General features: G+C 52.6%; 1 protein-coding gene across 1 annotated transcript in view; it reads left to right on the top strand.

Annotated features, from left to right (window-relative positions):
* Window positions 1-14641, top strand: part of NUP210 (nucleoporin 210) — a 187836-nt gene that overhangs the window by 99836 nt on the left and 73359 nt on the right. Inside the window, exons 25-27 of the mRNA XM_068251846.1 lie at window positions 7249-7428; window positions 8149-8229; window positions 11410-11541. Coding sequence (XP_068107947.1) covers window positions 7249-7428; window positions 8149-8229; window positions 11410-11541 — 393 coding nt within the window. The remainder of the gene's footprint in view (window positions 1-7248; window positions 7429-8148; window positions 8230-11409; window positions 11542-14641) is intronic.

Genomic DNA, 14641 nt, shown 5'->3' with positions numbered 1-14641 from the left:
CTAATCCTCTGCTCCCCCGCTGCCAGCTAGTCCTGCTTCTACCAGCCCCCTGCAGCAGTCCTGTGCCCTCGCAGCTACTCACTAATCCTCTGCTCCCCCGCTGCCAGCTAGTTCTGCTTCTACCAGCCCCCTGCAGCAGTCCTGTGCCCTCGCAGCCATTCACTAATCCTCTGGTCCCCCGCTGCCAGCTAGTTCTGCTTCTACCAGCCCTCTGCAGCAGTCCTGTGCCCTCGCAGTCACTCACTAATCCTCTGCTCCCCCGCTGCCAGCTAGTTCTGCTTCTACCAGCCCCCTGCAGCGGTCCTGTGCCCTCGCAGCCACTCACTAATCCTCTGGTCCCCCGCTGCCAGCTAGTTCTGCTTCTACCAGCCCCCTGCAGCAGTCCTGTGCCCTCGCAGTCACTCACTAATCCTCTGCTCCCCCGCTGCCAGCTAGTTCTGCTTCTACCAGCCCCCTGCAGCAGTCCTGTGCCCTCGCAGCCACTCACTAATCCTCTGCTCCCCCGCCGCCAGCTAGTTCTGCTTCTACCAGCCCCCTGCAGCAGTCCTGTGCCCTCGCAGCCACTCACTAATCCTCTGCTCCCCCCCGCTGCCAGCTAGCTCTGCTTCTATCAGCCCCCTGCAGCAGTCCTGTGCCCTCGCAGCCACTCACTAATCCTCTGGTCCCCCGCTGCCAGCCAGTTCTGCTTCTACCAGCCCCCTGCAGCAGTCCTGTGCCCTCGCAGCCACTCACTAACCCTCTGGTCCCCCGCTGCCAGCTAGTTCTGCTTCTACCAGCCCCCTGCAGCAGTCCTGTGCCCTCGCAGCCACTCACTAATCCTCTGGTCCCCGCTGCCAGCTAGTTCTGCTTCTACCAGCCCCCTGCAGCAGTCCTGTGCCCTCGCAGCCACTCACTAATCCTCTGGTCCCCCGCTGCCAGCTAGTTCTGCTTCTACCAGCCCCCTGCAGCAGTCCTGTGCCCTCGCAGCCACTCACTAATCCTCTGCCCCCCCCCCGCTGCCAGCTAGCTCTGCTTCTACCAGCTCCCTGCAGCAGTCCTGTGCCCTCGCAGCCACTCACTAATCCTCTGGTCCTCCGCTGCCAGCTAGTTCTGCTTCTACCAGCCCCCTGCAGCAGTCCTGTGCCCTCGCAGCCACTCACTATACCTCTGGTCCCCCGCTGCCAGCTAGTTCTGCTTCTACCAGCCCCCTGCAGCAGTCCTGTGCCCTCGCAGCCACTCACTAATCCTCTGGTCCCCCGCTGTCAGCTAGTTCTGCTTCTACCAGCCCCCTGCAGCAGTCCTGTGCCCTCGCAGCCACTCACTAATCCTCTGGTCCCCCGCTGCCAGCTAGTTCTGCTTCTACCAGCCCCCTGCAGCAGTCCTGTGCCCTCGCAGCCATTCACTAATCCTCTGCTCCCCCGCCGCCAGCTAGTTCTGCTTCTACCAGCCCCCTGCAGCAGTCCTGTGCCCTCGCAGCCACTCACTAATCCTCTGCTCCCCCGCTGCCAGCTAGTCCTGCTTCTACCAGCCCCCTGCAGCCATCCTGTGCCCTCGTAGTCACTCACTAATCCTCTGGTCCCCCGCTGCCAGCTAGTTCTGCTTCTACCAGCCCCCTGCAGCAGTCCTGTGCCCTCGCAGCTACTCACTAATCCTCTGCTCCCCCGCTGCCAGCTAGTTCTGCTTCTACCAGCCCCCTGCAGCCGTCCTGTACCCTCGCAGCCCACTCACTAATCCTCTGGTCCCCCGCTGCCAGCTAGTTCTGCTTCTACCAGCCCCCTGCAGCAGTCCTGTGCCCTCACAGTCACTCACTAATCCTCTGGTCCCCCCCTGCCAGCTAGTTCTGCTTCTACCAGCCCCCTGCAGCAGTCCTGTGCCCTCGCAGCCACTCACTAATCCTCTGGTCCCCCCCTGCCAGCTAGTTCTGCTTCTACCAGCCCCCTGCAGCAGTCCTGTGCCCTCGCAGCCACTCACTAATCCTCTGCTCCCCCGCTGCCAGCTAGCTCTGCTTCTACCAGCCCCCTGCAGCAGTCCTGTGCCCTCACAGTCACTCACTAATCCTCTGGCCCCCCGCTGCCAGCTAGTTCTGCTTCTACCAGCCCCCTGCAGCAGTCCTGTGCCCTCACAGTCACTCACTAATCCTCTGGTCCCCCGCTGCCAGCTAGTTCTGCTTCTACCAGCCCCCTGCAGCAGTCCTGTGCCCTCGCAGCCACTCACTCATCCTCTGCTCCCCCGCTGCCAGCTAGTTCTGCTTCTACCAGCCCCCTGCAGCAGTCCTGTGCCCTCGCAGCCACTCACTAATCCTCTGGTCCCCCGCTGACAGCTAGTTCTGCTTCTACCAGCCCCCTGCAGCAGTCCTGTGCCCTCGCAGCCACTCATTAATCCTCTGGTCCCCTGCTGCCAGCTAGTTCTGCTTCTACCAGCCCCCTGCAGCAGTCCTGTGCCCTCACAGTCACTCACTAATCCTCTGGTCCCCCGCTGCCAGCTAGTTCTGCTTCTACCAGCCCCCTGCAGCAGTCCTGTGCCCTCACAGTCACTCACTAATCCTCTGGTCCCCCGCTGCCAGCTAGTTCTGCTTCTACCAGCCCCCTGCAGCAGTCCTGTGCCCTCGCAGCCACTCACTAATCCTCTGGTCCCCCGCTGCCAGCTAGTTCTGCTTCTACCAGCCCCCTGCAGCAGTCCTGTGCCCTCGCAGCCACTCATTAATCCTCTGGTCCCCTGCTGCCAGCTAGTTCTGCTTCTACCAGCCCCCTGCAGCAGTCCTGTGCCCTCGCAGCCACTCACTAATCCTCTGGTCCCCCGCTGCCAGCTAGCTCTGCTTCTACCAGCCCCCTGCAGCAGTCCTGTGCCCTCGCAGCTACTCACTAATCCTCTGGTCCCCCGCTGCCAGCTAGTTCTGCTTCTACCAGCCCCCTGCAGCAGTCCTGTGCCCTCGCAGCCACTCACTAATCCTCTGGTCCCCCGCTGCCAGCTAGTTCTGCTTCTACCAGCCCCCTGCAGCAGTCCTGTGCCCTCGCAGCCACTCACTAATCCTCTGGTCCCCCGCTGCCAGCTAGCTCTGCTTCTACCAGCCCCCTGCAGCAGTCCTGTGCCCTCGCAGTCACTCACTAATCCTCTGCTCCCCCGCTGCCAGCTAGTTCTGCTTCTACCAGCTCCCTGCAGCAGTCCTGTGCCCTCGCAGCCACTCACTAATCCTCTGGTCCCCCGCTGCCAGCTAGTTCTGCTTCTACCAGCCCCCTGCAGCAGTCCTGTGCCCTCGCAGCCACTCACTAATCCTCTGGTCCCCCGCTGCCAGCTAGTCCTGCTTCTACCAGCCCCCTGCAGCAGTCCTGTGCCCTCGCAGCCACTCACTAATCCTCTGGTCCCTTGCTGCCAGCTAGTCCTGCTTCTACCAGCCCCCTGCAGCAGTCCTGTGCCCTCGCAGCCACTCACTAATCCTCTGGTCCCCCGCTGCCAGCTAGTTCTGCTTCTACCAGCCCCCTGCAGCAGTCCTGTGCCCTCGCAGCCACTCACTAATCCTCTGGTCCCCCGCTGCCAGCTAGTTCTGCTTCTACCAGCCCCCTGCAGCAGTCCTGTGCCCTCGCAGCCACTCACTAATCCTCTGGTCCCCCGCTGCCAGCTAGTTCTGCTTCTACCAGCCCCCTGCAGCAGTCCTGTGCCCTTGCAGCCACTCACTAATCCTCTGGTCCCCCGCTGCCAGCTAGCTCTGCTTCTACCAGCCCCCTGCAGCAGTCCTGTGCCCCCGCAGTCACTCACTAATCCTCTGCTCCCCCGCTGCCAGCTAGTTCTGCTTCTACCAGCCCCCTGCAGCAGTCCTGTGCCCCCGCAGTCACTCACTTATCCTCTGGTCCCCCGCTGCCAGCTAGTTCTGCTTCTACCAGCCCCCTGCAGCAGTCCTGTGCCCTCGCAGCTACTCACAAATCCTCTGGTCCCCCGCTGCCAGCTAGCTCTGCTTCTACCAGCCCCCTGCAGCAGTCCTGTGCCCTCGCAGCCACTCACTAATCCTCTGGTCCCCCGCTGCCAGCTAGCTCTGTTTCTACCAGCCCCCTGCAGCAGTCCTGTGGCCTCGCAGTCACTCACTAATCCTCTGCTCCCCCGCTGCCAGCTAGTTCTGCTTCTACCAGCTCCCTGCAGCAGTCCTGTGCCCTCGCAGCCACTCACTAATCCTCTGGTCCCCCGCTGCCAGCTAGTTCTGCTTCTACCAGCCCCCTGCAGCAGTCCTGTGCCCTCGCAGCCACTCACTAATCCTCTGCTCCCCCGCTGCCAGCTAGTCCTGCTTCTACCAGCCCCCTGCAGCAGTCCTGTGCCCTCGCAGCCACTCACTAATCCTCTGGTCCCCCGCTGCCAGCTAGTCCTGCTTCTACCAGCCCCCTGCAGCAGTCCTGTGCCCTCGCAGCCACTCACTAATCCTCTGCTCCCCCGCTGCCAGCTAGTTCTGCTTCTACCAGCCCCCTGCAGCAGTCCTGTGCCCTCGCAGCCACTCACTAATCCTCTGCTCCCCCGCTGCCAGCTAGTTCTGCTTCTACCAGCCCCCTGCAGCAGTCCTGTGCCCTCGCAGCCATTCACTAATCCTCTGCTCCCCCGCTGCCAGCTAGTTCTGCTTCTACCAGCCCCCTGCAGCAGTCCTGTGCCCTCGCAGCCACTCACTAATCCTCTGGTCCCCCGCTGCCAGCTAGTTCTGCTTCTACCAGCCCCCTGCAGCCATCCTGTGCCCTCGTAGTCACTCACTGCTGCTCCAGTCCCCCGCCACCAGATAGTTCTGCTTCTACCAGCCCCATGCAGCCATCCTGTGCCCTCGTAGTCACTCACTAATCCTCTGGTCCCCCCGCTGCCAGCTAGTTCTGCTTCTACCAGCCCCCTGCAGCAGTCCTGTGCCCTCGCAGCTACTCACAAATCCTCTGGTCCCCCTCTGCCAGCTAGTTCTGCTTCTACCAGCCCCCTGCAGCAGTCCTGTGCCCTCGCAGCCACTCACTAATCCTCTGCTCCCCCGCCGCCAGCTAGTTCTGCTTCTACCAGCCCCCTGCAGCAGTCCTGTGCCCTCGCAGCCACTCACTAATCCTCTGCTCCCCCGCTGCCAGCTAGTTCTGCTTCTACCAGCCCCCTGCAGCCATCCTGTGCCCTCGTAGTCACTCACTGCTGCTCCAGTCCCCCGCCACCAGATAGTTCTGCTTCTACCAGCCCCATGCAGCCATCCTGTGCCCTCGCAGCCACTCACTAATCCTCTGGTCCCCCGCTGCCAGCTAGTTTAAATTTGCCGTCAAGCCCGGCGACGCGTAGTTTTCTACGTTCCTGTCCGCAATAGCGCTATTGCAGACGGCAACGCGAAGGAAACTCGTGGCCAGGCCTGCGCATGCGCAGTGAGCCTGTCAACCGAAAATGAAACTAGCTGGCGGTGGGGGACAGGAGGATCCGAGAGTGACTGCGAGGGCACCGGATTGCAGCAGGGTGCTGGTAGAAGTCCCAGGCAGGTAAAACTAATTTTTTATGGCTGACTTAAGTGTCCCTTTAAGGGTTAAGAATTAAATTAATAATAATAATGAAAAAAAGTTTGATCATTGATCTCTTTCCGGGTATACTGGCCTAGAGTTTTCTCTGTTTGCCCAGTCACTGCGTGCCATCTCCACCACCCCTCCTCCCACATGCATAGCAACAGCCCTCCCCCATGCAGAGCAACAGAACACATTGCTAGCCTGCAGGTTAGTGACGCATCTGAACAGCCTAGGTCCTGCAATATAACCTGAGGGGTTGATTCCTGATCCCGGCCAGCTGACACGCCCCCATATGTCTTAATTTGTCTACTTTTCGATCCCTCAGTCTTTCAAACTTGTTGTGGCGCATTGTCAATTCTCATTTGAGTCTACAATGATCAGCACTGGTATAGGGAGACAACTTTATTTCACCTTCTTAAAGTGAACCCGAGGTGAAAATAAACTGATGAGATAAATTGTATTTATCCTCTTACTCCTAAAAATCACTTTAAGTATCCCCGGGTTTTCTTTCAGATTTAAAGTAGGTTACATTTTTTTTTTTTACTGTCTCTAATCAGGGGCAGCCTATTAAGTGCCCCAGTTAGAAAAAGGTCAATAGTTCATGTATTTTATCTCTCCCTGCCCTCAGTTGTATTCTGCCAGGAAAGCTTTTATGGCTGTAATTTGCTTATCAGAGATGTTTCCTATATTCCCAACAAGCTACCAACAAGACAGAAGCTGTCACTTCCATGCCTAGGAATTAACTCTTTCAGGCAACAAAATAAAGCACGTAAAACAGCCTGGTTATTAACCATTTGTGCTGCGCGGACGTGAGCCTCATGTCCGCAGCGGCAGCTGCTATAACTGCAGGGACGCACTAGTCACGTCCCTGCAGTTTGGGGGGTTTGCACGCCATCGTGCGGGCAATTGCCCGTGATCGCGATGTTGCTACTAGCAGGGGGGATTGGCTGCAGGGGTCAATAGTTTTTGTTCAAAAATAGTGTTTATTCTTAAATGGCACTTTTGTCCGCCTGCGCCGATCGTTAGATTTATGAATGGGAACAAATTTCCCATGCATTAATCTCCATTGAAGCCTGCGTCACTTCCCTAGTTAGTGTAGCAACACATTGTTTCCTATGTAGCATACTTGTACTCTACATAGGGATTTGCTCAGCGGGGACATCTTGCGGCCAAATAGTAAAATTACACCTACTGACTTTAGGGATTAAAAAAAATTAATATGTCAAGAGTGCATATTATAAATGTATGTCCTAAAAATTAGCGATGGATGTAAAACTGAAAAAAAATTACTTTATATTGTCACCATGCATTGTACTAGAGATATAATTTTAATGTTGCAATAACCGGGACAGATGGGCAAATAAAATGTGTGGATTTTAATTACGGCAGCATGTGGTATTTTAAAACTATTATGCAGAAAACAGCAAAATAATTTTTTCCATTTTTTTTTTCTTAATTATTCCCATTAAAATGCATTTAGAATAAAATAATTCTTAATGTACCACCCAAAGAATGCCTAATAGCTGGCGGAAAAAAACAAGGTATAGATCATTTAGTTGTGATAAGTAGTGATAAAGTTATTGGGGAATGAAAGGGAGGAGCGCTGAAAGGGGAACATTCCTCTCGTCTATATGGAAATAAATAACCACGGGCTGAAATGGTTAATATGTTTTGCACTGTACATACACGTCTAACTCCTCATGTCACATGTCGCATCAGGTACACTTTTTAAGGTTTTTTTAAACACATCCGTGAACGCTCAGATAACTGAAATGTATTCCAGGTCACGTCTGAGGGTGGGCCGCAGCCCCAATCAAACATCATGTTCTCCATCACGGATGAGAAAGTGGCTTCTGTCAGCGGCAATGGATTGGTGAAAGGAGCAGCGATCGGCAACGTGACAGTGACTGGCCTCATCCAGGCGGTGGATGCCGAATCTGGGAAAGTGGTGACTGTGTCTGAGGTAGGTGTGTGTTTGTGTGTGTTTCTGTATGTGTGTGTGTCTGAGGTAGTATTCTGTGTTAATATAGTGTGTGTGTGTGTGTGTGCCTGAGGTAGTAGAGTGTCAGTGTTAGTATAGTGTGTGTGTGTGTGTGTGTGTGTGTGTGTGTGTGTGTGTGTGTCTGTGTGTGTCTGTGTCTGTGTGTGTGTGTGTGTCTGTGTCTTGAGTGTGAGCGTTTCTGAGGTAGGTGTATGTGTGCCTGTGTCTGTATCTGAGGTTGTATTGTTTGTGTGTGTCTGTGGTTATATAGTGGAGTACATTTGAAATCGGCGCCGGTAGACTTGGGCACAGGATACAGCCGGTATATGGCTGATCCTGCTGCTGCACAAGTCCGGGCCGTGTTAATTACTATTCCCCCTCCAGGCCGCTATGGATAGTGGGGGAATGAAATAATTTCCAGCGCTTGCTGGAGGCCGAATTATTGTGTCTTTTAAGCAACCTCGGCTCCGTCTTCTGACAGCGCCGACGTTACTTACTGAGCGCCGCTATAGACTGATTTCCATTATGGTCTATGGCGGCGCTGGCTGCGCCCAAATCTAGCAGCGCTGAAAAGCACTGCTCCGATATAGTGTGTGTGTGTGTGTGTGTGTCTGAGGTAGTATTGTTTGTGTGTATATCTCATTCAGACAGTGTTGTAAGTTTGCCGTGGAAAGTTGGCTGAACGGTTTTCCTGCATTTTAGGATAAAGTGGAGGTTGAAGTCATCCAGCTGAGAGCTGTGCGGATCCACGCTCCGATCACCAGAATGAAGAGCGGTACGCAGGTATGGAGGGCACCGGTGGGTACAGGCACCGGGGTGATGGTAGGAGATTGTCTTCAGGGTATTCCTGGTCTGAATATCATCCAAGCATTTGCAGCTTTGCGCTCCAATACAAAGTATAGAATCGCTGCAGAATTGCTCTTTTTGACCATTGCACAAAAAACGATTTTGCAACGATTTTACCATCTGAGGGGAGGGGCTAATTGTGACCACCATACAAAGCACTGTAGTTACATTAACAAGCACATATTCATCTCCTGAAATCGCACTGAAATACGCCACAAGAAAAGCTACACAAAACCCGATTGCTCCTTGCAGCGGGCCTTAGGGCCAGTTCACACGGACGGCCCCCAGTGGCTCAATCCTGCCGCCCAGAAAAGCCTTTATTGCTGTTTATTGTCACAGTTAGAGGCTTAGGTAAGTACAGCAAACACAATACTGACTCCTCCGCGCTGCATGTAACATCTGGGGGAAAAACCGGTTAACCACGCAACTTGACCAAAAAATTTCAGTCGTTAGTGAACACTGTGAGACGAACGCTCTCATGCTTCTCACTTAAAATGCAATAGATCTGTAGCGTTAAATGCCGGGGACAATTGGCAATAGCCGTCCATCTGAACCAGCCCTTGTTGCAAAAAATAAAAATGTATTTATATAGCGCCAACATCCTCCGCAGCGCTGTACAGAGTACATAGTCATGTCACTAACTGTCCCTAAGAGGGGCTCACAATCTAATCCCTACCATAGTCCTATGTCTATGCATGTATCGTGTAGTGTATGCATCATAGTCTAGAGACAATTGGGAAGCCAATTAAATTATTTGCATGTTTTTCGGATATGGGAGGAAAAAACAAACCGCTAACCAGAGTGGGGAGAACATACAAGCTCTGTGCAGATAGTGCCCAGGCTAGGATTCAAACCTGGGACCCAGCGCTGCAAGGCGAGCATGCTAACCGCTACGCCACTGTGCTGCCTCAAACACCCAAACTGTATTGAAAGCCTGTAAAACGCACATTACAAACATCCCTCCCACTTCCTTGGGTAATAACCGCACCACCAGGGGGTGTAAAATCACATTTCAGCACCTCTTGGGCACTCTCATACAATGTTACACCACCTAATGGTCTGGTACCTGAGGAAGTGGGATCTGCTCACGAAACACAGAGCTCTTGTGAGTCTATACCTGAAGTTTCAGATCATACCTGCTGCCTAGTGCAAATAGTGAAAACTAATGGATTTCTAAACCAGTCCTCTACAGGCTATTTGGTTGTTAGTGTTACCTTGTTAATTTTTCTGCTTATTGCCAATTATAAGGGACAGTCAATGAGATGATGATAATTATGACTTGATGCTAATTTATGCAGTTTGCCACAGCTGCTGCCTCTCATTGTTGCTTTTTTCAAGCTCAATATATTTGCATGAGATTAGCATACAGTTTACATCCGCTCAGTTATTAGCATGTTATCGGTTGTTGCAGAGGAATAGTGATCCACTTGATCCAGCTGATAACGAAAGCTATGTTTTCCCACTAGTAAAACTGCACACTATTATGGTGCGATTCAACTGGTGTCGCTCACCTGTGTTTGCTGTAAACTCCACGGCAAATATTTTAAAACTTGAGCAGGACCGACGTTTGCGATAGTCATGATCACATTGCACTAAATGGGAACTATTCCACACGGTTTCCGTCTGTTTTGTACGCTCTAGCGATCGGAATCAGAGCTCAAACTGCTGATGGCAGAAAACAGCCCTAATGTGGGAGGAGCTGAAGAGGCCACACAGCAAGATATAGAGGGATCGAAGGGTTCAAATTCGCTGTCCCCAATTCCTGGAAGCCTTTAAACAAGACACAGAGCATTTATATTTTGCTTTTCTCATGGAGGACTCAAAGTGCCAGAGCTGCAGCCACTAGGGGGAGCTCTATAGGCAGTAGCAGTGTTAGGCCAGAGCTGCAGCCGCTAGGGAGCGCTCTATAGGCAGTAGCAATGTTAGGCCAGAGCTGCAGCCACTAGGGAGCGCTCTATAGGCAGTAGCAGTGTTAGGCCAGAGCTGCAGCCACTAGGGGGCGCTCTATAGGCAGTAGCAATGTTAGGCCAGAGCTGCAGCCACTAGGGAGCGCTCTATAGGCAGTAGCAGTGTTAGGCCAGAGCTGCAGCCAATAGGAGGCACTCTATAGGCAGTAGCAGTGTTAGGCCAGAGCTGCAGCCACTAGGGGGTGCTCTATAGGCAGTAGCAGTGTTAGGCCAGAGCTGCAGCCACTAGGGGGCGCTCTATAGGCAGTAGCAGTGTTAGGCCAGAGCTGCAGCCACTAGGGGGCGCTGTATAGGCAGTAGTAGTGTTAGGGCAGAGCTGCAGCCACTAGGGGTGCTCTATAGGCAGTAGTAGTGTTAGGCCAGAGCTGCAGCCACTAGGGGGTGCCAAGTAGGCAGTAGCAGTGTCTGGCCAGAGCTGCAGCCACTAGGGGGTGCCAAGTAGGCAGTAGCAGTGTTAGGCCAGAGCTGCAGCCACTAGGGGGTGCCAAGTAGGCAGTAGCAGTGTCTGGCCAGAGCTGCAGCCACTAGGGGGTGCCAAGTAGGCAGTAGCAGTGTCTGGCCAGAGCTGCAGCCACTAGGGGGTGCCAAGTAGGCAGTAGCAGTGTTAGGCCAGAGCTGCAGCCACTAGGGGGCGCTCTATAGGCAGTAGCAGTGTTAGGCCAGAGCTGCAGCCACTAGGGGGCGCTCTATAGGCAGTAGCAGTGTTAGGCCAGAGCTGCAGCCACTAGGGGGTGCCAAGTAGGCAGTAGCAGTGTTAGGCCAGAGCTGCAGCCACTAGGGGGCGCTCTATAGGCAGTAGCAGTGTTAGGCCAGAGCTGCAGCCACTAGGGGGCGCTCTATAGGCAGTAGCAGTGTTAGGCCAGAGCTGCAGCCACTAGGGGGTGCCAAGTAGGCAGTAGCAGTGTCTGGCCAGAGCTGCAGCCACTAGGGGGTGCCAAGTAGGCAGTAGCAGTGTCTGGCCAGAGCTGCAGCCACTAGGGGGTGCCAAGTAGGCAGTAGCAGTGTTAGGCCAGAGCTGCAGCCACTAGGGGGTGCCAAGTGAGCAGTAGCAGTGTTATTTACATTATTGTATGTTCCTCATACTTTGTTTTCTTGGAACGCTGATGCACTTGGTGAGGATGAGCTCACATTGCTTGTCTCCCCCAATCAGATGCCGGTGTATGTCATGGGAGTCTCCAGCAGCCACACCCCTTTCTCGTTTGGTAACGCAGTTCCTGGTCTGGTTTTCCATTGGTCGGTGGTGAAGCGTGACTTCATAGAGGTGAAGAGCCGGCACAGTGAGGTAAGCAGAGCGGCTCTCCCTGTTTATTCTTCTGTATGATGTGGAATCCTCACCCTCAGACACCCCCCCCCCTCCCCTCCCCCCTTACCATAAACTGCTCCCAGAGTACCGTGCAAGTGTTCTGTGCCGGCCTGCAGTGACCAATCAGGCTACAGCTGGTACAGAAAACAAGGATTCTGATTGGTTGCTCTACTATAATTCTTTACTTTTGCACCAGCTCTCTTTTCATATAAGTGCAATAAACCTTCATATTTACTGAAAAAAAATCTAATAAGACATTACTAGTTTAGCTTCCCTATCCTGGTGTTTTAAGCGTTCACTGTAAGATTTAGGAGAAATAAGATATGAAAAAAGAAAAGCATATTTCTGCTGGTTTCCATCTTTACTGTTTATCTCTGATGCCAAAAGTGACATCACTTCTGCCCTTTCTTTTTTCCAACCCAGCTCGGTGTCAATATTCCCTCCCTACTGCCACAGCTTACTGTCCCTCCCACAGCAAACATCACCTAGACAACAGGCTTACATCACTGTGTAAACTCTTCGTAGGGAGGGTGGTTCAATTACCTTCTGGTCATAGTATCCTTATCTTATTCAAAATGGGAAGCTTTCTGTTATTTGTATGCTGAGATAAGCTTGTCACTGAAAACAAAAAAACTTCCCACAATCCGGCTGGCACTGCACAGTTAAGCAAAGGTATAGAGACCATGTTAAAAAAAAAAAAATAAAAAAAAAATTTGGAGACATATAAGGACCTATTATATTTTTGGGCACAATTTTTTGGAATTACATTTTTGATGGTATAACTCCCTTTTAAAGAGACACTGAAGTCTCAAAAAAAAAATCTCTTTTTTATGTGTTGAATATGTGTAATATGTTTGCCCTAACTAAACCGCCGCATTCCCGCCGCTGTAATCTATTTAAACCCCCCCAAAATCCCAACTTGGTGGTGGATTTTGCTGCTCTGTGCGCTTCCGTGTGAGGCAGAGCTATGAGCTGCAGCCCTGCCTCACACGCATCTGTCAGCGGCGGATCTCCGCCTCTCCCCCGCCACTCTCAGTGAAGGAAGACTGTGAGGGGCGGGGCAGAGGCAGTGATCCGGGCTGACAGGTGTGTGAGGCAGAGCTATGAGCTGCAGTCCTGCCTCACACGTGTCTATCAGCAGCGGATCTCCGCCTCTCCCCCGCCCCTCTCAGTGAAGGAAGACTGTGAGGGGCGGGGGAGAGGCGGAGATCAGGGCTGACAGGTGTGTGAGGCAGAGCTATGAGCTGCAGTCCTGCCTCACACGTGTCTATCAGCAGCGGATCTCCGCCTCTCCCCCGCCCCTCTCAGTGAAGGAAGACTGTGAGGGGCGGGGGAGAGGCGGAGATCAGGGCTGACAGGTGTGTGAGGCAGAGCTATGAGCTGCAGTCCTGCCTCACACGCGTCTGTCAGCAGCGGATCTCCGCCTCTCCCCTGCCACTCTCAGTGAAGGAAGACTGAAAGGGGCGGGGGAGAGGCGGAGATCCGGGCTGACAGGTGTGTGAGGCAGAGCTATGAGCTGCAGTCCTGCCTCACACGCGTCTGTCAGCAGCGGATCTCCGCCTCTCCCCTGCCACTCTAAGTGAAGGAAGACTGTGAGGGGCGGGGCAGAGGCGGAGATCCGCTGCTGACAGACGCGCTGAGAGGCAGAGCTGCGGCTCATAGCTCTGCCTCACACGGAAGCGCTGCCCGGATTGCCCCCGGGGAGATTGGGGGGATTTAGTTAGCGTATTGCGGCCGGGATGTTTAGTTAGGGTAATCATCTTAAACATATTTGTTGAATAAAAAGATTTTTTTTTTTTTTTTTTTTTTGAGATTTCAGAGTCTTTTTAAGCTAAATACTCGGTGAATTAAAGGGAACCAAGCACCACTTTTTTTTCCTGATTTCTAATAGCTATAGGAGCTGCCATGTCCCCCCTCCCCTTCTAGCTACCATTATTTATCCAGCAGAAGAAGAATCTGTGGCTCCTGTAATCTCTTTGAAGCACAGTGTCTTATCTCTCCACCCCCTGCTGATGAAAGCTTTTGTTTGCTCTTTGCTAATGTGTGCAATAAAATAATTACCGTACATTAGTCCTTTTCTGCCTGAAACTTCTGCAGTCGGTCAGGCCTCAAAGTAGGGTAATAAAGGTCTGCTAAACTTTTAAAGAGAACCAGAGATGAAGCACCCTCTTGTATTTTACCTTATAAATCAGTGGGAACATGACAGTAAACACCTAATCTGCCCTTTGTTTCATTGTTCTCTGTGTAATCTGACTGTTATCACGTCTGATAAGAATCCTCGACTGAGAAGTCAGGCTGCTCCGTCTAGCTTTGCTACAGAAAGATTATAGCTAAGTATGTATTCTGTGGTGTTATTTCAAGCCCAAGCCTGCCCCCTTGTGGCTTTGCTATAATGACTCAGCTATAATCATTCCCAGCAAAGCCAGATTTAATTGCTCAGTCTGAGATTCTTGTGACTGCTGTTAACAGACACTTTTAGCAGTGAGGAGGAAACAGAGAGCATGGTAAGTGTTTTCTCTAATGTTCTTACTGATATATATGGTAAAATACACAAGGGTGCTTCCTCTCTGGTTCCCTTTAAATGTAAAAAGAAGAGGTAGAATGGAAGTTTTTTTTTTTATAAATGACCCACATTGTTGGCATGCATATTAAATGTGCTATTTAGATGCCCTGGGGGCTAAAAATGGTGCTCGGTTGCCTTTAAACGTGGCTATTAAGCACCATCTCATGTGAGAATATTGTGTGTTGTGTGTGTGTTGTGCGTGTGTGTTGTGCGTGTGTGTTGTGCGTGTGTGTTGTGCGTGTGTGTTGTGCGTGTGTGTTGTGCGTGTGTGTTGTGCGTGTGTGTTGTGCGTGTGTGTTGTGCGTGTGTGTTGTGCGTTGTGTGTGTGTGTGTGTGTTGTGCGTTGTGTGTGTGTGTGTGTGTGTGTTGTTTGTGTGTGTGTGTGTGGTGTGGTTATATAGCGTGTGTCTCTGAGGTAGTATTGTTTTGTGTGTGTCTGTCTGTGTCTGTGGTTATATAGTGTGTGTGTGTATGTGTGTGTGTGTGTGTGTGTGTGTTGTTTGTGTGTGTGTGTGT

This window comes from Hyperolius riggenbachi, chromosome 9 (assembly GCF_040937935.1).
Source record: "Hyperolius riggenbachi isolate aHypRig1 chromosome 9, aHypRig1.pri, whole genome shotgun sequence".
In the NCBI taxonomy this organism is placed as follows: Eukaryota; Metazoa; Chordata; class Amphibia; order Anura; family Hyperoliidae; genus Hyperolius; species Hyperolius riggenbachi.
The sequence above is the reverse complement of the archived record's forward strand: the minus strand, read 5'-3'. Positions and strand labels throughout refer to the sequence as shown.